The 24,525-nt window shown below is 38.3% G+C and overlaps 1 protein-coding gene across 3 annotated transcripts in view; it reads left to right on the top strand.

Moving 5' to 3' along the window:
- The window catches only part of LOC134005860 (zeta-sarcoglycan-like), a 35,850-nt gene extending 12,971 nt beyond the window's left edge, over positions 1-22,879 (top strand). Inside the window, exons 3-8 of one of the 3 annotated variants that reach the window (XM_062444877.1) lie at positions 338-439; positions 10,246-10,333; positions 11,753-11,875; positions 12,650-12,722; positions 21,675-21,798; positions 22,688-22,879. In XM_062444877.1, coding sequence (XP_062300861.1) covers positions 338-439; positions 10,246-10,333; positions 11,753-11,875; positions 12,650-12,722; positions 21,675-21,798; positions 22,688-22,879 — 702 coding nt within the window. The remainder of the gene's footprint in view (positions 1-337; positions 440-10,245; positions 10,334-11,752; positions 11,876-12,649; positions 12,723-21,674; positions 21,799-22,687) is intronic. The other 2 variants (XM_062444878.1, XM_062444880.1) reach the window with 2 other exon arrangements.
- Positions 22,880-24,525: the final 1,646 nt, after the last annotated feature.

Below are 24,525 nucleotides of genomic sequence, written 5' to 3'. Positions count from 1 at the left end.
GCTGCCACATTAGCTGCGCTCTCCCTCAGTCGGCCTCCCGCTGCGAGCAGCCTGTCACCCCGGCACCGCTGAATGTCTGTGCCATTGTCACCTCGATGTCATGTCCTACTTCTGCGCTGTCACTCAGCGCCGCCTGTCCACGGGCCCTACTGGCGTGCAGCAGCTCCCGCTCTGCCCTAATGCAGTCCAGAGACAGCAGGATTACATTTTGTTATGCTCTTGGGAAGCTATAAAGCTTTTGAGTTAAATCAGTAATGTTGTCAAGGATGGTATTAAACTTTTGTACATCAGCACTCCACATCTCAATGTCACTGATGCACCCTTGATCATGTTTCAGGATGGAATGGGAAACCTTCATTTAAACCAGGACGGGATTCGCCTTGAGGGAATCTCCGAGTTTCTCCTGCCTCTCTATGTGAACGAGATCCAGTCCAGAAAGGTAAGTTGCTCCCTTTGCTCCTCTCACTTACTTTGAGTTTCACGTTGGTCAATACTCTGCAGCGCTGATGTTATAGGAATAATTACCATCGACTGAAACTCATGTGAAAAGCTCTCCTGGAGAAAGATCTTGCCACAGCAGCCGTCAAGCTGGTATTGATCTCTGCGTTGAGAAAGTTATGATCAATTCATTAACAACAAAGGCCAACTTCCATCTGAGCTCAGAATTGACGATGCTTTGATGCCGAGACACAAACACAAGGTTACAAGAGACATTACAGACTTTCCCTGTCCAGTGCTCCTCTCCTCCTCCTCCTCCTCCTCCTCCTCATTTCCTGTCATCCTCCAGCAGCGCACTATCAGGGCCTCCCATCGGCAGGAGATAGGTAATAGGCTGCCTCTCGGCTCCTCGCAGGCTACATACAACCCTATAGGACATTACAGACGATTACAGAGGGACCAGAGTCCCCCCGCTGGATTTCCAATCAAGCCCACGCGATAAATTCCCCTCTTCCACTTCCTCTCTTCCTTTTCTCCTCTTTGATGTTTAGTAGATTAACCAACACAGCTCCAGTGCAAAGTTGATCCAAAATTCCCTCTCCCACACGAATCACAGACGCTCAGTTGGATCATCCCCTTTTCAGTGATTAGGCACGGTGCAGAAAGCAATTTCAAGCACTGGAAGCCGGGGTTCCATGTAAATTTGATTTTTGAGGGACGTCGATGGAGGAAGAGGTTTGATAGTGGGTTCAATTTGCCACACCAGATTGAGAAACAACTTGGAATTGCCCTCTCTTGCTCTTTGATGTTCCAGTTGGAGCTAAATGTTGATTTAAATATAACAGTCGTGCACTTTAAGCAAAAGCAAACACCTCAAGGCCACAGCAGACGCCCGAGCCGAACACGAGCCAATATTTCATCCCCCAGTGCAATACCACCTGCAGACATTTTTACTGTCTTGTTTTACAGACAGGCTGTGCAGTGGCCTCCTTATCTACCGGCACCAGAGATATTTGCAGGACAAAAATCTCCGTGGGTCACTCGATATTTCTCACCTGAGGAAATATGTCAAGCACTGAGAGAGCGAGCAGGGATTATGGTTATCCGATGAGTTTACGGCACAGTGCACAGCGCTGTTCTTCAGTCAGATAACCAGCATTGATCAATAAGCCATTACCACAAACAAACTGTAGTGTACCAGAGATATCTTAACTTTAGATATAGTATGATTTTTTTTCTTCCAAGCTGCTGTTGAAGCTGAACTCAAAGTAGCGTTAGTTTTACTCCTCTTGGATCAATAAGTGCTTTGAATCTTCATCAATAGCTGAAGCGATAATCTGTGAATACCAAGTGGAAATAGCTCCCGCCATGTTTTTTTTTGTTTTGTTTCATTTTTTTGTTTTTTTTTGTTTTTTGGCAGTAACTCTGGTAGCTGGCAGCAAACAACAGGCCGAGTAGCCCCTTTAAATAAGCACTCCCAGTAGCATGTTGTGAAAAATGAGCACAGAGTTAACTTTGCAAAATTCTGTTTAGGTTGGTGGCACTCGCTATCTCTCCCCAACTTACAAAAACACACACACAACAAATGTATTCTGTGGTGTTTTGGATTAACACTTTGAATTTAAGTCGCTGGTCAAAAGGAAAAAAATATGGAATTGTTTTTCCCCCCCGGGTACCACACTGTATCGGGATTAGCATGTTTGTTTTTATGATGCGTATTATATATCCAATTTGCAGTTATATTCTGTGTATTACAGAACAATTTTGTATTGATGTTTGTCAATAATATCAATTCAGTGCATTTCAATACTTCATTAATCGCTACAAAGGCAGCAAGATAAAAAACCCGAAGAGTACGGTTTAGAACCTGGTCTATGTGTAAAGTGCCTTGAGATGACTTTGTTGTGATTTGGCGCTATACAAATAAAGATTGATTGATTGAAAATGTTTGCACTAGTTTGTCAAACAGGTCAGCAAATGAACAGGACAGGGAAAAAAAGCTTAAAAGCTTAGTGTGACATTGATAATAAATTCATTTGTAATATATTAAAAAATATATAACTCATAGTAGTTTTATTTTTCTAGAGATTTGTCTGCAGTAATGCAAACCAGTGGAACACAGCTTATTGTATTAATATTTTGTGTAGTTTTGTATTGCTGCAACTAACAAAAGTATTTTTATTGTCAATTAATCTGCCAATTACTTTCTTGATTAATTGTTCTATCTATTAAGTGTGTCACCTTCCAGAGCCCAAGATCACGTCTTCAAATCCAAATTTGGGTGTTTGTTTTTTTTTGCTTGAAAAACTGTTTCTGATTATTTTTCTATTGATGGATTAATTGTTTCATCTCCTATAATGTTGCAAACAGCTGTTGCAAACAATCAAGGCTGAGGTTTTTCAACATATTTCTATATTAGTATCAATGCAATACTTGAGTTTTGCTACCAACAAAATTATAATTATGTTACAGCTGCTGTAGGTGATTATTTTCCAATAATTGTTTGGTCTATAAAATATCAGCACCTGAAGCTGGACCCACTATATTTTTTGTCATTTTTGACACTTGAGATACTTGAGAACCTGGCCAAATCAGTAAATCAGCTAATCATTACAGCTCTACTTTATATTGATACTTTTAGGAATATAACATTCTGTTAACATTAACAGAATAAGCCTCATGTCATTCAGCTATTTCATTTTGTCGTAATACAAATGGACTGTGTGGATAATAAGCAGCCTAAAGTGAGCAAAGGAAACAGCAGTGAATAAGACTGTGACTCAAACCAAAGCATCCAGTATCATTTGGATCAACAACTGTTTTTGATACTTTTAAGGTGCTACTCAAAAAGCATTGAAGGTTAAAACCCAGTCACAGTCATACTATGTATTCATATTAAAAATAGTAAATATCCCCAAAGCATCAGCACCAAGGCTTCACACAACTGATTCTCCAAACTACTGAATTCCTAACAGTGGGCCTCTGGCAGGTGAGAAGTTAATTTCAAACACTTTTGAATTATATTCAAATATAAAATTATTGTTGCTTTCGTATGTGAAATGATGAGCACTGTGTGGCACCATGTTTGAAGTGTCCAGTCTTAATTGGACTACGGACTGTTTTTACAGCAGCTTTCAGCCACGCCCGTACTGAGGTGTCTGTCAAAGCTGACAAGCAGATGGATGGATGGAATATTCTGTACATTATTTTTTTCTCGCTCAGGGTCTTCCCCTATGCGTGCCTGTCTATCCCTCCACCCATCTATCTATCCATCCCTCTGCCTGTCAGCATTTACAGATGGCACAGTACAGGTAGACTTGAATCGCTGTGGCAAAAAGAGGCCAGCATGAAGACCATGAAAAAGATCGCACGAGTTGGTCATTATATCAAGTGTTTGGTTCAAGCATATGATTTCCACTTAACAACCTTTGAAGGCCACAATGCGGCTGTAATTTCAGGCATGTGAAATCAGTTCGACACTTGAAATTTCATCCGTCTGAAAGCCACAAAACAGCTGTAATTCCAGGCTTTTTGAAATCCATGTCACACTTTACAAATTACAGCTTCCAAAGGAACGTTGCATTTATAATTTCAAGTGTTTGTGAAAACAGATGTTTGAACAGGCATTTCATACCCTCTGTGTCTTTACAGGCACAACAAAGTGCACATTCAAGGATAAATTTGTTGCATTTGAGCCTTTAGTGTTGCTGTCACAGTTGATGGCAGAACATCTTGGTAAATGCAGTTTTTTGGTCAACAAATTTCCATTTTGCAACAAAAAAAGCAATAAAAATACTTTTTCATCAAACTTGATATGCACTTGTGGAGATATCGTCTGTTTCTTCGACTTGCAGAAAGAAAGTTGCGTAGGCATACAAGTGAAGAAGCTTCTCATATTGTCATACACAGTTCTATCTTTTGTATCGTTAACAGAAGTATAATAATAGCACCTGCTTCCATTTTTGAGCAGGATTTATGTGAAGTAAGAGGGAACAGGGCAGAATCCACACGGACCATCTGTTTTGGTAAAAGGAAGATAAACGATTCAGTACACTGTATTTCTTTTTGCAAGTCATATTTCATCTCATTGAGCCAATGCATCATTTCGTTTTCTGGTAGATTCTCTGACTGGAAAGGAATTTCACAAGCATACAAGTCCTCAGTTTAGTGCTTTGTCTCGGAATTGCTCCCGTTTTAAACGTGCATTAGGGTAATGTCTGGTGCTGTGTAAGGACAACCAAAGTCAGAGAGAGATTTGATGAGCAGCAGTGATATATTTTAGAAGATTGGTCAGTCCGCTTAGATTTGTTGTTTTAGCGTTTTTTGGGGGCTTTTTTAACCAATGTATTCCAGTGATTTTCAAGACACGTATTTTATTTATGTGAAGAACTACAGGACCTGCTTTCACTGATTAGTTCTTCCTCTCTATTTGAACGTGCTCAGAGAAAAAAATCAGCAGCAGCGGTGTTTAGCCTGCAGCCTCGGTCCGCCTTTGATTCGATTGCACATGGTTAAAACCCACTGATGCAAACAGTAGGTGAACATTAAAAGGGGGCACAAGGCCAGGGTTGTAGCTACAATCTCTGCACATCTGGGGTCTTATAGTATTATCACTGCCTTTCACCACATTATTGATGACACTGTGGAGGTCAGCTTTGACAACTCTGTTGCCACTGGGCAGTAACAATCCGCTGCTTCATTAAAGAACCACATAGAGGCTTTTGAAAGTCTGTGCATATCATACTAAATCTATGCATAGTAAAAACATGTATATGAATGCAGTATTTATAAAAGAAGATTAAGAATATAACCAAGAAAACTTTCAATTTATGATTATTTTGACATTTAACTTAATTCTTTATATTATTCACCTCTGTGTGGCACAAGAGAATAATATAAAGAATTGAAATCAAGTGAAAACTGTAAAATTGCACCTCTGCTTTAAATGTAATTGTCAGCTTCAGTCTGATAAACAATGTAGTATGAGGCAACACGGTGCCCAGATACAGTTAATCAAATTTCTGCTGTTCAGACTGTTGGCTCTCGTTATCGTCTCCGGGGACCCTGACTGATCTATAAATAGCATCGGATGCAGGTGTATCTTTACTGGAGTGAAACTTCTCCCTCACCAAGTCTCACCGACTCGCATTGGATAAGCATGACAAAGCCGGTTGAATTCAAGTCTGCAGAAGAGAGCTAAAACCATCCACTTGTTTAATTGTGACGTTTTTTTTTTTTGTTTTTTTTAAATCAAAGTGTTTCGGAAAATATTGCAGCAGCAGAGTGTCAGATGTGAGCATCCTTCAACCATCCTTCATTAGTTTGCACGAACCAATTTAATTTGGCTAACAGTATTACACTGAAATACTGGGGCATGTTTGTTGTGAATTTTTTTTAATATATGGGTCAATGACGTATAAGGATTTATTTAAAAATAATAAATATGGGAATATCTATTGCAGTAATTCAAACATTAAGAAAGATTGAGTACACATAAATACATATTAAAATAGTAAATTAGGTGTTTTATGTGTTTTTCCATCTCGATGAATTAGAACTGACCTTAAAAAAGTCATGTGGTGCGACCGTGATCTATCTTAAAATAAATGAATTTAAGTGTTTTGAAACAAATTATTTGCATGTCCTTTAAGTTTTTGTAAATAATAATCTCATATTTATGTTCTATTATGCCACAGTTGCCTTCTTAAATGTATGTAAGACTTATTTTTCCTGTAAATTGCTTAAAAATGATTGAAAAAATTTAAAAATACAATTCAGTTAAGCATACTGTATCAGTGATTAATATTAAAAGTGATATTTTACTCTGAATTTAATACAGTTATTGGTTTTATTGGTCGCACCACATGATGTTTTGTCACTTTAAATAACAGAAAAATTACTAATAACTTGTGGTTTTTGAAAAGTTAAAGTGATTTCATATAAAGGAAAGGTACTACATATATATGGTATTTTTTTAAATCAATTTAAACCTTTTTCTAACTGAAAAAAATGCAGTTAGACTGAACATGTCATAGGCACGTCATTGACCCATATATATACCTGAGAAAGGAAAGAAAGACTTGTGTTCCTATTTCAGGGACAAACCCTCTCTTGAATTCTAGTGTGTCACCAAACACCCACAGGGATAAACTGACCTTTTCAACCCTCCGAGGTTGGAGTTTTGACAGAAAAGGGGTTAAGCAGACCTTCCGAAGAGGCCGTGGTTGACAAAGCTAAAATGATCACCTGAACTAAAAGCATAAATGACCTTTGGGGTCATTTGAACTGGAGAAAAGACCGAACCAAGGCCACATTAAACATGGACAGAAAACTCAGACCACTGTTGTAAATTTGAAGGACACTCAGTGAGCTTTCAGATCAGATCTTCAACACAGCAGGCGTAACACGGCTTTGTTATTAAGGGCTGATGTTGAATATAATAAACAATAATAAATGAATATTTAAGATAAGCTAAAGCCCGGAGCGTCCCTCCGTTTTGGTTATGATTTACGTACTTGACATCACTTTTTCTTTATCATGTATTATTAAGACATTTATCCTTTAAATAAATACCTTCACATATCTAAGAAGTTGTATTATTGTGTTTCTTTGAAGCAAGAGACAGAGGTCAATGTTTTGAAAAGAACTTACGATTAATTTTAAGACCGATTAACTGATTAATTAAACGTTTTCCCCTCGGTGGAAGCGTGAAGCCCCTGAAGAGTGATTTAAACTATAAGTTGATAATCCTGCAAGCGTGTTCCCAGCATGCAATGTGCCTGCTTGCAGTTATATTTAAAGCGGGAGAGATTGAAACACAATTATTGCTTCTTTTTTAGCTTGTGACATGTTTTTTTTTTTCATGATATTTACAGTATGTGCTCATTTCAGTATGTAAATGAGATTCTGGCACAACAGTAAGATATAAATATGGTTTCAATTATTTGAATGCGGATATTTGTTTGGATTAAAGTGGCGGTTAAACCCTAATCAGTGCTCTCTACTTAAAAAGTCGATTTATATGCATTCATTTATTTTACTCTCTTTCAGGAAGGTAGTAGCAGTATCACGTAAGATCTCTTTGTTTTTAAATAATTAAATCGAAGCAGTCTGCTGTGCTCTTTGTTTTGGCTGTGATGTTATTCATTGTATGCAGGGAAGCATCCGTCGCCTTACAGCAGTCATGGTAATTTTTCAGTCTGATGGGGCCCAGAGCACCTACAGCAACAGGCTCCATTTATGTGCATTCACTCTGATCTGCACTTGACCTTCCTCAACAGGCGCAGTCACTAAAAAGTCTTTTATTTGATCCCAAAGAAGTGTTGAGGAATAGCAACAGCGTCTCCATCACGGCCCCTCAGGAAACCGTTGAAGACCTATAAACTCTTTGGAAGGATACTTCAAATCAAGAACTCAAATTGGTTCACGATCCTGTGCTTTCTGGAGACCTTCTTTTCATGCTCTGTTTGTTTTATATTGCGAAAAAAGCGAGCAGGGAAGGAAAAAGAACAGAATAACCTCTGCAGAGTTACACACCACACAAACGTGAGATAGTCTGCTACAATTTGATGCCTCTTTTGGGAAAGCATGAAGTTAATTGAAGCTAGACTGCATCGCAGAATACTTATTAGATATCATTGTCAAACTAAATGCTGATGAATGTAACACCAGCAACTTAAAAAGAAATGTCAAACTAAAATAAATTACTTTTAATTGAATTATATTGATCCTTAAATACATTCATGCTACTTTTTTGCATTTCATATTTAGTGAAGTTTAACACATGCTAATTGCCTTGACAGAGCTGATGTTTTGAGGATAAAGAGCGAGTGAATCGTTTGCATTTCATAGACGCGTGTATGGTGCAAATGAGTTCCCTTTATTAAACTGTGTTAAAGCTGCACTCAACAATATTTTTATATTAAAAATGGGTCAAATAAATGTCGGTGTCGCTTGTAGTTATGCACCCAGAGTGTTACAAACCATCGCCCCTCAGCATTATAGAGTGTTGTAGCATCTTTTAGCTCATTGTGTTATTTTTTATAGCTAACAACTTTGCTGTTTTGGTTCAGTCTCATCGCTCTCATCAGCGTCGTTTCACAGACGGCAGCTGTTTTCAGTAGAAAAGCTCTGATAGACACACCGTACACTAAACCAAATGGCAAACAGGCAAAGTTGGCAAATAGCTGGTGAACACAGTGGAGCATTTAGCAGCTAAAGAGCCAGATGTTTTCCTCAGGTCCCGGTAAGGCCAAAACTGAGCTAAAAAGCTGTATAATGGTATGGATGTGTAGGCAAAAATTTAACACATTACAACAACTTCACAGGGTGATAATATGTCAATATTTTGTTACCGGCTTGCCCACAAGTGGCATAAACCTGCTCATCCTGTAGAGCTTTAAAACATATCTGTGACGCTCTCATGGACCTCATACAAACAGTCACATGATCAATAACAAACCTGATATGTATCCAAGGACAACCAGAGATATCAAGGACAGATGCTTTAAGCAGCTTTATTTTCTCAGATAGTGATGTTGGTTTAGTGTGTACATCATAATACTGCCACTGTGTACTATTCATAATAATGGTGGTGTCACAATATCACGAAAACAAAGGAACTAATTAGACCTTACATTTGTTCACTGCATTATGAGCTGTTTTTCAGTTTGACAGAATATTACAGAAGCACTGAGAAAGCCTTTTCAATATGCACACAGCAACACTCGCACATGTGCCATCATTCAAATGTCAAACAGCCATAAACTTTCAAAATACAAAACTGCCAAAAAGCAGAACAGGTCCAGAGTTAAAATGTCTGCAGTGAAGAAAACACCTACTCCTGTCACTGCTGGAAAACCCATATCTATAAGCTTAACCACCTTCTCTCTTTTCAAACTCTACCTACAGTTCATCATTGGATAATTTTGTTTTAATTTGTTCCATTTTTGTGTGTTTTTTTTTTTTAATTCAGCGGGTTATTTCGAGGGAAAATTCACTTTTTACTGCACAGTACAATCTTGTCCGTATTGATGCAGTCATACAGAGTTTGGAGATACAAGACGAATGCTGAGGATGAGGATTTAAAGAAAAATTCTGTTTTAATACACTTTTTTTTCATTGTTATAATAACATAGTACCTACTGACTAAAGTGAGTTTTGAGAATGTGGCAGCAACCCTTAAAAGAAGTCTGATGGGTAAGAAACTATACAGGAGCACTTATCATTTAAAAGAGAAATTGAAGGATATTGACAGACTTATTACCCAAAACTGTCAGAGTGGCTCCCTGGTTTAACTTAAAATACTAAAAGCTGTGCTAATCAATAAAAGGAGAGTGAATATGTATGCTCTTAATGTATGTTACTGTAATACTTCTTTGCTTGATGTGTTAATAACGTAAACCCTAACCCTAACCCTAACATGTTCACCATATCAACTTTTTAAGGTGACAATATGTGAATGCTGTGTTTACAGCTTGTTGAGATGCCCCCAAGTTCAAGTTCCGTCCAAAATCAGTTTAAACAGGTTTAAGGTAGCATAGTTTTCCTGTGTAAAGAGGGATTATTTCTGTCTTTTTTTTAATGCACTTTAATTTTACTGTCCCAGACCTCAGACATTCGGTTAGCGGTGTCATTGCAAACATAAAAAGAAGAAAACAACCAATTTAGCCAAGATTGTCCCACTTAGTCAAGGGACCTAAATTAAGATTCAAAATCTTTTTCTAACATCTTTTTCACCCCTCTGTCTGTATTTCTTTCTCTCTCTCTCTCTCTGTTGACTTCTTTTCCCATTCATGCTTCCCCTAGGACAGCTTGTTGGTTTTGCGGTCAGAAAAGAACGTGACCCTGAACGCCCGAAACAACCATGGCCAACTGACGGGCCAGCTCACAGTGGGTGAGTCGTTAGTTCTTCCTAATATACACTTTGGCTTTGGCACTTCATCATCTGAGTAACTATATTCTGCTTTTATTTCATCTCTTGATGTACAACGTACTAGAAAGTGATCCTTTATTTAGCTTAGACAGTAAATTGCTTGATCAATCATATTTTAATAAGCAGAACTAAAGCAACAATTCATCTTTGACTTTTCTTAAATAGTCTCTGTGCCCGCAAAAGACTTTCTGACACTAACCTTTGATGCAGTTATTGAAAGGGCAATGGATTCTTCTTATTATCATCAAGTTCCACCATCAGTCAGTCCAAATTACCAAAGTCATTTACATGATTAATGACCACTAAAAAGCAAATGACCTGCTTATTAACATTAATAGCTATTGATTTTAGCCAACATAAGTTGAGAGTTGATGCTGATTTGACAAGACTGGTGATATGACACTTTTCGGTCACGCTTGACCTTCCTCCGAAAATTAGTGCCTGCTTTTGTAGAGAGTGCATTCTGTCTGAAATGAGATGAAACTTGGCGAGAATAATTAAATTCCCCAGCCTTCGCAGCTCATGGATTAATAGAAGAGGGGGGAGTAGGAGAGGGAAGAAAGGGAGACGTTAAAAGTTTCTGCGTGCACATCTGGAAAAAAAAACACCAAAGTCTGGAGAGCAGGAATTAATATTCTTCACCAGCGGAACAGATTACCGATTTGTCTCAATCCATTGTAAAGCATGGCTGATCCAGCTTTGTTGGGCGCTTTTCATTTGCAGAGCAAGCACTCCACAAAGTAATTCAGATTGCTAATTGTCTTACATGCCCAAAACATAGTTTCCTAAAAGCTGATTTGCAAGTGGAGAAACACATAAGGCAACGTTTATTTGACAGCGACATTTGCATAAAGAGAATTATTGTTAGCATAGCCGATTAATACAACTTTTGTAGGGTGGAAACTGTTCTCCAGTGCATTTTAAACACATTTAGCAGCATGGCTCTATTGATAGCAATGTTGGTTCAGACTGAAACATTTCAACAACTATTAGATGACTTGATAAAGCTTCTTTTTTTTTTTACAGATATTAAAAGTCCCCAGAGGATGAACCCAACCAATTTTGGTGTCAGATGAATTGTCATGAAATGTTGGCTTATATCAGCATCTTATCATATACATCATATTGTACGGTATTCAAAAATATGACTTCTACTTTTTCTCTTGGGCCACCAATAGATAGAGTGAAATTGGTTGTTAGTTTAAATTAAGTGAATTTAATTCAAGTTATGAAAATCCCCCACATTCTTGGAAACGACACAGTTGGTCTAAAATAACCATAAATTGGTAGAATTCTTACCATCTAAGTCATACAGTTTTATATCCAGTGCACTCAACAGTGTTTATTGTAGGTATTCTTTGAATGGACTTCTCTTTTCAGGACCCGAGGCTGTGGAGGCCCAGTGTCAGAGGCTGGAGGTACGAAGCAGAGACGGAGGCAGACTGCTTTTCACTGCAGATGAGGAGGAAGTCATTATGACAACAGAAAAATTCACTGTTACAGGTAAAAATGTACTGCATTCTCAGCTGCTACGCCTTTAATATTAACTTGTCAATAACGGTTATCATGAACGAACTGTGAACATCAGGGCTGGGTATCGTTTGAAAATGTTCGATACTGCAGAGACAACACTTGTTTGCTTTTTCAGTACATATACTTTGAGTATTACAAATGTGTTTTTCTATTAAACCATTGTTCAGTTGATAAAAGAATCCAAACTTCTTAAATGTTTCATGTTGTCTAAACACAAGCAGCTGTGAAAGAACCGTGATGAAAAATTAATCGCATCATCTGTCTCATGTAAGAACGAGTCAAGAAGACTAACAGTGCCTTAACACCAGATCTGTTTGGTTTGTTTTGGCTGGTATGAAAGCAGACAATCAATAAGTGGAGTGATACCACCTGAAAAATCAGAGCAACAACAGGACTGTGTGATAGTAGACTAGTGATTTTGGCATAATCTCAAAAGATAAACTGCTATTACACCCATCTGTAATATTCTTATAGACACTCTTTTTCCTGTTTCATATATGAGATCATAAATGAACACATGAGGTGTTGTAAAATGCAGCATGAATTGTTGTGTGTTGCCATGTGGCTTCATGTAGCACTGAAACTGACATTTGATGAGTTACCTGTGAGTCCGTATAACTTAATGGTTAGCTAGCTTTTTATAATTCAGCATGAACATGAACCATCGTCGGTTCGATACCCAGCCCTAGTAAACACATCCTCTGCTGTAGTGTTGTGAATTATAAAAGTGAACTTTATCGGCAGGTTCAGAAGGCGCTGTGTTTGGACATTCAGTAGAAACTCCGCTGATCCAGGCGAGGGCTTCCGAAGACCTGAAGTAAGTTCATATTCATTGGCTTAACAGAAATTCATTAAAGCTTAATGTCACATTTTCATATCCTGTTCAATTAAAACGAAGATCTTTAAATAATGATGATAAATGTACCATGGCATTTCAAAGTCAGTGCCTGCGCTGCAAAAAACACACACATGGCAGGAACCATTACTCACCAGTATCATTATTCTCAAGCACCTTCTTGTAAACTCAAGCATCCACTGGTCGGCTCGTTATCACACAAATTTAAAACTAAATTTGACCACTATATTAATTTCACAGCTGAGGGGTGAGCTAATTTGTTAGTTATTCTCTTTAGCAGTCAAGAATTGATTAAAGCGTCAGGAGAGCATGGAGAAAGTGGGTAAGGACGGAGACATGTATATACTCCCATGCATGTGATCCCCACTGCACACACTGCCTGAGGCTCTGAGCCCTGTGTCGGTCCATTAACGAGCTATAACGAGTGCGGTTTGTTGTCCACAGTTGGCAGAAAAAGCAGTGTTCTGGCAGCTAATTCCTTCTGAGTGACTGGAATACTGATGAGGCTCACTTTAAAGCAGGCACACGTACACACACACACACACACACACACACTAAACACACACACAGAGGCTCAGCTCAGAGGTGACCATCTGCAATGTGGTCAAAATCTTAACGAGAAGCAACGGAACGAGTAACATTTAAGACTCAAAACCTCCAACGTGACGTTAACTTGAATTGGATTCCTCGATTTAAATACATATTTGATCAAGGATATTTAATTTACACATTTTAAAAGTTTTATTCTGTTTGACTTGCTCAATTCATGAACATATTTAGTCCTCAAAAATCAATCATTTATACAGACTGTTTCAGAAAAGCACCACCATCCTGACCGGCTTCCTTCAACAAAATTACTGAATTACCTTTTATTAAATAAATGTTCCTTTTATCTAAAACCCTATTTATTTTCCCAACACCATGTCAAAGATTTAAATTTTGAGCCAAAAAGTTGCATTAAAATAAACTAAATAGCGAGATAGACTACTGTGGACCAATAATTACATGAAATTAAGCTGTCATTTTGCTGTACTGTGATCTCAGTTGTAGGTGTTATTACTGTGTTGGTGTGTAATTTATAAACCTGGGTAATAATATTCAGGTATTTGTGATGGGTGGCATATTTTAACCACTTTTCAGCAGGATTTACATTTACACACAGGAGATCCTGTAAAACCTGCTACATGTTAGGGTATAGTCATTGCAATGCTGATAAAAAATGGTTATATGTAATTGAATAGTCTTAAAAAGTTGATTAAGCTACCAAACACTGTTTTATTAGACACCTAGATGTCTTCAAACTACACTCCGCACCACATTATGTTACTGGACTGCAAATAAGAGAACTGCACAGTGTTATATATTAAATGGTTTCTTATTGCAAGGAAAGAAATTATAGATTTGAAGTTTGCTGATTAATAATCATAAGCTTGCAGATGCTGAAAAGTAAAGCAGCTAGGAGGCAAGGGTTTGATCACTCCGCAGCTCTTCCAAATCCATCCTGTGGAGCTCAAACACAAGCAGCGCCCTTTAATGTTTTTTTATTTTCCTTTCCCAAAAGTGATGTAACAAGTGTTTTGAGACTGAATAACATCCACATTCCCATCAATGATTCTGCTGTAGAGGCTGATTTCTGACCACAAATAATCCAAACATCAACATTTTTTACATTCAGTGCAAATGCATTCACTTAGATGAGTGATTTACCAACAAGAGGCGCTTGTATGCATGTGTGTATATATAGGGGATACTTCTGCAGTTCCCAGTTGGCATCAGGATTTTTTAATAATACATATATATCTCCACATATTTGTGTTGAGTATGAAAAAGACGCACAAATAGGATTAAAAATTGGTGCACAAGTTTGTACATCAAACAAATAAATCTGAGAACCACGGAGTACGACTATACGTCTGTATCCCTGTTTAATCTGATTTGATATAAACACCCAGTCACCATCATGGACCAGAAACACGAACAACTCTCTGCACTGTTTCCTTTTCAATGGAAGCAAAGCAGACGTTTTTTCATCAATCAGCCCGACAGTAAATTATGAGCCAGAATAGACTGCTGATTGATTACACGTGTAAATCTAATGTTTCACCCAATACCATGACATCATACTGTATAATTAGGGTGTCAATGTTGAAAAAGATTAACCGAGCCATGTTTTTAGGCGTGATGACGTCCTGAAAAATTAAATGTAGAAATAATTGGTGTTTCTTTTTCTCTTTTCCACTTCAGTTAGTTTTGTATGGTGTAAAGAAAATACACATATACAGATTTTTGTGGTTCCCTCTGGGACTTTTCATCAACTCCATACTCATGAAAACCTCCCTATCCTTCCCTTGAAAGTGTGAATGTTAAACCCACCTTGCGAACTACTCACCACCTCGCCAGTAAACCTCTCCAGATGTTAAAGACATGGCTTGGCTTGCGAAAGTCTCCTCTAAAGGAAGTTCTCTTTTTGATGTGTCTCATTTCTCTGCAAGCCAACGGTGATCTGGGAGAAGAACAGAGTAGAGACGAAATCAAACAAACCCACCTGAGAGCTTCCTCTTCTCTGAAGCACCTGTGCTTCTCCCCCGAACGCTCTACCTGTGTACACTAACGCTCAAGTTTGTCTCCATTTGTCACCACCATGCTGCTTCTGAATAATTTAATATCCTGAGCAGAAATAGTTCCGCTGGTATTTAATTATTATTTTACATGAGTTAGAAGATGTTTTAAAGTTTACTCGGAAGCCTCAATTGTTAATAATTGTACAGGATTGAAACCATGTTTGCTTCAAAGTATGCACAACTTATTAAGTTAAGAGACTTTTAGATGCAATGAAAAAAGCCGAACTCCTCTGCACAGTACTATTATTCAGTCTGGTGCTGGTCAAACGTAGGCGTAATGTGAAAGAATTAAACATTGGAAACAGGTTTGCAATATGCAAGAATTGTGCTTAAATAAATAAAACTGCGTGGGCCTTAAAATGAGTTTAGAAACTACATTTATCTTGTTTGCAAAACACTAATCTCACTACGGGGTTCATTATGCTGTTCTGATCTCCCAGCTGGAGTTACAGACGTTAAAACTTCATCACAATTACATTAATTTAGCTTTACGTGTGTTTTAGAATAAGGATGAAATAAGTGTAAAAAAACTTGTTTGTTTTTTTGTGGTTTTTCAGACCTAAAGGAGAATACCAGTATTTGTTGAGACACATTCTGCTTAAATTTGACCATTTTTAGGTCAACAAAGTATTAAGATATGCATAAATTAATAAATACTTGAACACTTTCCCACCAGAATGTATTATTTGTGGAGTAGAGAACACTTTCAGACCTTTTTTTCATTATTATTAATGAATAAAAAAATTTACAAAAAATGTAATTGAATATTTGAGTTGATCAATCGTGGTAAAGTTTCCAGATTATCTACATTTTAACAAAGTTTTCAGGCCTCTTCTTGGACTTACAAGTTCAGCATTTCTAAAAACTGCTTCTACTGTACAATGCTGCTGAAAACTAGGGACATGATTGATTGTGTTGGTGTGAATTACTGAACTTTCAAAGAGAAAAGCTGAGGTCTCTAAAACAAGTGGAGGGCAGTTAAAAAAGCGGAGAGATGTCTCAGTTTGTCATTTCCTGCTCTCAGTTTAGCTCAGCTCAGCCCAGGGCTTCATTAACTTCAGTCCCAGCTGTTGTTGGGCTATGATCAGCTCCCTCTCACCTCACGGTCACCTCTGCAGTTGGAACAATTCGGTTTCACTCTCAGAAAAAAAAGGCCCTCCTGTGTCACGTTTTGAGGACAGAAATCAAGATGAACTGTTGGATATTTGGCTCAGATTTCATGTTTCGATTCCACCGCTAGCTTCCCACTCAGCTCGATGATAAGAGAAGCTTGAAACTCGAAATAGAGGCCCAAATATGTAAATATTTCTGTCAATTACATAATCGGATCATTTTGTATCCCGTTGTGAAGTAGACTGTTCTGATTCCTGATGCACATGTCCCAAATCAGTCTGAACAAGAAGGGAAGCTATGTGAATAATGCTGTGATATTACTCCCGCAATAACCCCCATGTGTTACTGCTGTCATCCTTTTTTGTTGAAAGTATTGTAAAGTCAGAGCATCTACTCTCTTGACATGTATGAGGCAAAGATGGCAGATAGATTTGTGATCAGCGCGACAGAAAGAGTCCAGATCTCAATCATGTCAAGAACAGACTTCTCATAGGCTGTAACTAAAACTGCTGCTTAAAGGCCCAACGGGAATTTGTTGTAAGATAAATCTGAGTCAACTGAAAGCAGACCAGACAGCAATTTGAAGCAATTTTTTTTTTACAGTGCAGAAACCACATGGTGCATTTGGAAAACAGCATTTCATTTTATTTTCTCTACAACTTCAGCTTCTCGAGCTTTCTTCTTGTTTGCAGTTCGGCCTCTCTAGTTGATCCTAGCAGCTTTTAGGACAGTCTCCGCTGTAGCTGTCCACACCAGAGTGACAGGTTCATTAAGAAGATAAAGGCAGAACAGAACATCTCTTCTTGGTCCCACTTAGCCCTAGTCAGACTGCTCTACCTCCAATTTGGTGGGCTTGAAATGTTGTGCGACAGGGGTGTATTTTTATCATTTTGCCTGCAGCAGAGAAATGTGTTGTTTCTTTGTTAGTGGAATGGTCTTATTTGGCTACGAGAGATATATCTGGACGGGAGAGAACATTATATATAGATACAGTGGAAATAATTGGTACAAATTTTGAGAGAGAGGCTCATTTACCGTCTCACTCCCTCTTCCATCTGTCATTTATAATTAAACAACATCTATCATTATTTCACAAGGTGCAAACCAAATGACAACTACCACGGCTTGAAGCTGAAGCCAGCGTGGAAGAACCTCAGAGTGCAAAAGCATCAACATTCACTTCAGTCCGAGGTAGCAGCGGGGTTTCCAGAGTGTGAAAGGCAACAACCTTCACTCCTTATGTTGAAGGTCCTGGCTCCAAAGAGCAAAGATGACAAAAATTTGAGATTGAACACAACTCTGACATAGTATCACATAATAAAGTTGATAGGACAAATGTGCTACTAAACAGTTACTTATTTACACATCCATTAGACATGTAGCAGCATTGGCATCGATTTGGAGTCATGTTCCTAGCCGATTAAGTGACATTCACTCTCCTTTTAGCTTCATCTTACTCTCCACAAACCCCTGAGGGAAATATCTGGCTCTTTTTAGCTGCTAAATGCTAAACTTTGTCCATTAGCTAGCTGCTAACTTCCTCAGTTTGCCGTTTGGTGTCCAACAGTTGGTATACATTGGGCTTTTATTTCTTTTTGGCTAAAAATGGCTGTCCAAATTGCTCAAAGTCAATACGAGTGGTGAAAGTGAAGCAAAACAGTAAAGTTGTGAGCCAAAAAACTAAAACAGTGAGCTAAAAGATGCTAATACGCTCTGTAGAACTGAGGTGAACTTTAGAGTTGATAATTTGCTGTGGGTTTGTCACATTACGGTCATTTGATTGCAGTTATCAATTGTTGATGTAACAATTATGATTGTACTGTCTGTTTGTTATCTCTGTCGTCTGTGAAGCCCATCGAGACACTGAACGTGATAGTGACCTATAAAAAATAAACTTGACTTTCACTTCAGCAATCCTCTCAGCCAACAGAATAGATATGCAGTATTTAAACCAGCGTCATCCACTGTGACATCAAGTACGGCCATCAGCACATTTGGTCCCGCGCAGCTCTTTTCCCCCCATAGCTCTGCGATACGGCGACCTTTCTGTGGATGTAAAGGTCATCCTGAATGCAGAGAGAAAAGCCGGTCAGATTTCCCAGCGAATGGGAGAGAAGCTGTCGTAAACAGCCTTTATGACTGCAAATACCACATGGGTTATCTGTAGTGAACGCTTTTCATATCAGTGTTTTCTGGATGGAGCCAGAAACTCTGAGGTATTCCGGGTACAACGAGCTCTTTGGTACTGATGAGGGCTGAGTTTGCTTCATCAAACTCTGTTATGTCTGTCTAATGATCTGAAGACTGTGACATTTTACAACTAACTGAATTAGGCCCACGTCTCAAATCCTGAGCTGCAACGATTAATTGATGAACAGAAAATGAATTTACAACCATTTTGATAATCAATACATTTAAAGTATTTTTCAAGCAAAAATGTCTAAGCTTCCAGCATCTCATATGATTATGTTGCTGTTTTTCTTATGAAATGTTGACAATAAATTGAATATCTGAAGGGTGTGGACTGTTAGTCAGACAAAACAAGCAAATTGAAGACATCAATGTGGTCTCTAAGAAATCCTGAATGTATTTTTTTTCACAATTTTGTAAATTTTCATAAACTAAATGATTCATCAAGTAAATATTTGGCAGATTTATCAATATTGAAGATAGTTGTTAGGTACAGCCCAATTCATATCAAGTGTCTTGTTCATTTTAGTGTCTTAGTGTATAATTTCACAGCTCCTTCACAGGTCCTTTTAGATTTCTCATCATTTCTGAGAAATGAACTGATGCATAACTGAAAATGATTACATTATTATCATTATATGGTAATTTTCTGGAAAGAAGTATGTAATTTGGCACTAATTATAGGGAGACTGTTCAATTGGGTTTCACTTACCAATTGGCGCACTTAATAGTCTTCAGAGTCAAGTCTGTGGACAGCAGTTCAATTCAAAAATAGGATAAAGTTTCCAGTGATAAATGATCATTTACTGTGTTTTACATGGATGTCTATCAGTTTTTCCTGTCAGCAGTTCTTTTAAGGAAATTCCTTTCTAGAGACTAACAAATGGTTATCCGGTCAACACAACTAACTTAAATACTTAAACACTCAGAAATTGAGGAACTGTAGGAAATGATGGGACCTCTAAAATCCAGCATTACCTTTTATTGGTTTGTGCTTATGAAGAAAAGAACGAAACCTACCTCACTTCACCAGTCAAATTCCTGTAACACCTGAGGTAAAAAGAAAAGAAAAGAATATAAAGAACTAATCACAGCAGGGAAAAATCTGAAAAAATCTGAGTAGAAAATGAAAATATACCCAGAAGCACAACCCAAGCAAATGATTATTTTACCTCCCAGTCAGTCCAGAAACGTTCAAGGTAAATGTGTAAGAAACACAATTTGGCTTCGATGGGAACATTTAGTGTTATTTCCAGAACATCTGGAGCTCCTGACACTCCTACAGCCAATGAAACTGAGCACCAATTTCCCAATGTCTTCATTACATTTAATAGTTATCAGGAACATAAAATGATCTAAATCCCGAGCAGTAACAGCTGTAGTTTAAATGATATCTCATTAATAGTAATGGTTACTGTTTCACCACTCAGCAGTAAGCAGCACTAGAAAATACGCGCTCTGTACATGGACATGGAAGTAATCTGAGTAATAAAGCCCAAGAGACATTTTTAATTTAATTTCAATTCATTTATTGCTTTATTTTGGACCACACGAAAGAAGCACTCTTGAAAATTGGGCACTTTGTCTTGTGGCAGAACTGCCCAGTCTGTATGTGTGTGTGTGGGGGGCGACGACAGAGCTGTTTTTGAATGGAGTGAAATATCAGAAACACATCACATATCACTAACTCCTCACTGCACAGCTCAGCACAGAGTGTTTTTAAATGGGTCTTTTAATGACTCATCCATCCAAGCCATGGATAATCAGTTGAATGCTTGAGAAATAATTATTGAAACATGCTAAACTGAGCAGCACTCAAACACTGATTCCTTTAGCTGGCTAATGAATGACTGGGTTTCAGCAGGAGAACTGGTGTCTTGTGTTGCTACGGGAGATGGACCGAAGGTGTTATTTTTAAATAATTATATCATTAAATATACTTTTTACAATCAGTTTCTTGTCACTTATCATAATAAATGATCAAATGCACCCTGAAGATCAGGACAAAAAGTGTATATTGGGTAGGAACATGTCCTAATAACACTTTGAACAGCTTTCAGGGAGAAAAATGAGCATGAGATGAGTGAAAAAAAAGAAACAAACTAAGCAGACTTCTATCTTCTCCATTCCTGCAGGTCTAGGGCACAAACAGCCTCAGGTCAAAGGCACATTTCACAGATCCCCTGGAAACTGTATCTACTGAAAGCTGATTTAAAGTCAAAGAGGCTCTTCAAATGCAGATGAAATTCATTTGCTTTTCTTTCCTTTTTTTTCCTCCTTATTCCAATAGCGCATAATCCGAAATGTGTGTCACTTTCAGAGGGTAGGGAGATTTAAGCGATTTCAAGACGGCTTCTTGAAGTCTTCCATTTAAAATTCATTGAAAACAGATTTGTGGAAGATGAGGGGGGAGAAAATCAATTTGAAACGGTTATGAGTTATGAAAACAAATTCCACATTGATTGGCTCTCGCACTTATCTTTCCCCGTGTAAACAAATAGTCCACGGGAGGAAAATGCAAATTGCGTTCGCCTCAGTGTTGCTGAAGGTCAACATCAGCTGATACAATTAAGGACTGTTTAGGAGCCATGCTGGATTAGAATAATGAGAGGAGTTACTTAAACATGAACCGCAGCTTTAACTATTCCACAGGTGGAGAAGTCATTTGTCTTAACTAGCAACAGAATATATTAACGTGGCAAAATAAATAACTGCTGCAGGTCTGTTATGAAGCAAACAATATGATTGAATTCCATCAACCTGCCCTAAATAAGTAATTACACAGAGATATTCAGAAACTATGAACTGAATAGCAATCAATTTAACCTTGAATGAGTCTTGTATCCTCAGTGGTGGGCTATTAAATCACACTGAAAGGCAAACTTTTAATAATGTAAACATCCGGAAATTATGAACAGAATAAGTCGATGAGCTCATGCGCTAAATGTCTTCAAGTTGTTTTGGATTGTTTTGCTTTTTTTAAAATCAGGCTGGAGTCTCCAACACGGACCCTGACCATGGAGGCTCCCAGAGGGGTAGAAGTGAGCGCTGCCAACGGGCCACTGAAAGTCAGCGGTCGAAAGGACCTCCAGCTGGAGTCCACAGAGGGAGAGGTGAGAAGGGTTCAAATGTACTCTGAGCTAAAGGTATGGCTGCAACTAATAATTGTTTTCATTAGCAATTAATCAGTCAATTACTTTTCCAATCACCATCATCATGATTTTGTTCATCCAAACGTAACAAACCACAAAGATACTCACTTTAAAATGACATAAAACAGATAAAAGTAGCTAATCCTCTTATTTGAGAAAGTGCTTGGCTATTTTGCTTAATAAGTAACCAATTGAATTAATTAATTATCACAATTGCACTTAATTAGTACTAATTAAAAACTATTTTTTTTATGTCCTTATTTGTTTTTATCCCGTATAATTGTTTTTAACACTTAAAACTTACTTTCTAATAATAATTTCTCATTTGTATTTATTCAATTTGTAGTTTTTGTTCATTTGACTAATTTTTGTTGTTCATTTAGTAAAATTTTAATATTTGTTTTATTTTCAGGCATTACGTTGTTCTTTTTCTATTTTATTGATTGATTATTTGTATAACAACAAGTATAAGGCATGAATTCTTGCAACATACCATAGTATTTATAGCCTGAGCTTGTTTGCATTGTCTGTCTCTAGCTGGGGTTTAAAAGAACAACAATAAAATGCATATTGAACAACACACAACACAAAACAGACTCCCCATTAACACAATTGCTCTTTTAATTATGAAAAAATGGACAACTTGTGCTCTAAATAAAAATGTTGACTAAAAAGTTCTCATCCTCACTCACCAGATCAGTGCTGTTTCACTCCACCTGTCACGTTGTGTTTACTGATTGTACCGCAGTCATTTATCAGTTCGAGATGGTAATACATCACTGCAGGGCACCTCTGGCAATGTTGTGTAATGACTTCCAGCGTACCTGATGGGGTTTTTTTTTATGTCCAGATTCTGTTAGATGCCAACACCATTCAGCTGGGCAGTCTCCCACTTGGCATCTACACAGCATCTCCCAGCGAGGCCTCCCGGGAACAAGCCCTCTATGAACTGTGTGTCTGCCCCAGTGGCAAGATCTACCTCTCTCCTGCAGAGAGCAGCTCCACCTGCCAGGCCATGAGCAACATCTGCCTCTGGAGTTGACCTGGGACAAGCGTCGAGGGGGGGCCAGGACACCTTCAGCATCTGTTCTGGAGCTACTGAGTTTGAGATGGGACTCCTCCGTTGGTACATTTAGACAAAGAGCGGGACTCACTGGGGCTAAGATGGATCTCAAAATGAATGCGTTCAGATTAGCACAGAAGCATCCAAGTCCTCTTCCTGCAGTGGTCTCATGGAGATCAGGACTCTTGTGCCGCTTGCAGTAATGGAGGAATGGCAGCCGGAGCAGCTCTCTGAAATCAGGAATATCTCATACGAACAGAAACATTCACTACCTTAAATTAGAGTCAGAGGGACACACCTTTTATTTTTCTACTCTAGGTTTATTGTAGACATGCAGCGACTGACTTCAGGATTAAGAACGAGCGGATGGGAAAAGATACAACACAGGTGCCTTCAGCTGTGAAAGAAGTGACTAACACTGAACATCAGTGTGCCGTCAGAGCGAGATAGTCAGTGATGTTTGAAGTTATGATGGTAGAAAGTGATGTAAGCACAATTCTGTCATGTGTTTTCCCCCCCAAAGTCCAGATTTTAGACATTTTTTGAGTAACCTCGATAGATATTTTAGCTTTTTTTCCACTGTTAGCAAGCTGTTTGATTTAAAATTAAACATGTTTTTATGTGGCACAAGTTGTACGAGTCAAACATTGTAAACGTAAAGTTTTGAATGTTCAGATAAAGGTTGACGAGACTTCTAAACTTTAAGGTAAATATTCTACTTTTTCTTGAAGATGTTGCAAGTGCATGAAAAAAATCAGTTGAGAAAACAACCTCACCTCAAGATCCATTTAGTAGCTCTGCTGGAGCTTTCAATTATATCGAAAGAGCTTCATCAGGAGACCAATAGATGGAGTTGTCATTGCAAAGCATTTAAAGGACTTCTTGTCCATGTTGGCTTAAAAATAATCTAACTGCAAGGTCTGACAACTGCAAAATCTCTCTTGAAGATCATGTGATACGATCAAAAGCCATTGAGTTTCTTCTTAACTGCTGTTTCCAAAATCAAGAATACACTGTCAAATATTTCAGTGAATTCTTTATCTTGTAGCTATTTGGGTTTTAAAACATGTTTATACTTTGAGGACAATTTTCTCACATAGTTGCCTGCTTGTAACTTGTACATAAACCCTCCAATCAGAGTATCAACTGCGCATCTCTCCAAGGCAGCGATCCGGCGTGGAGTTGGACACGAGGCGCTGGCTGACCTTGGCACCGCAGCTGAGAACGAAGCAAAGAGCCGTGTGTCAGCGGACCTGCTGGAGTGCAAAGTCTCGCTCCTCTCTCGGCTTCCTCATCCTCCATCTTCATCAGACGGAGCAGTTTGGTAAGAGGGATGATGGTATTTTAACAAAAGCTTAGTTGCCCTGTGTGCTACCTGCTCACTGCATTTCATTTGAGCTGTTTTACCTATGTGTGTGCGTGTGCCATATTCTTTCCCTGCAGTGTGGATGTGCATCTCATACACGACAGATGCTTCAGCGTATCACCTGGTGGAGGCTGGAACATGATGAAGGCTTTCCATGGCCACAGGCAATCTGAGAAGAACTGGCCCGAGGACGAGGAGACTATTTTAGACCCAGCGGTTAAGCAACACAGATATTATCATTGCCTGCTGGTGCACAGTC

Source organism: Scomber scombrus, chromosome 23 (genome assembly GCF_963691925.1).
Source record: "Scomber scombrus chromosome 23, fScoSco1.1, whole genome shotgun sequence".
Lineage (NCBI taxonomy): Eukaryota > Metazoa > Chordata > Actinopteri > Scombriformes > Scombridae > Scomber > Scomber scombrus.
This window is presented reverse-complemented; position numbering and strand designations above follow the sequence as displayed.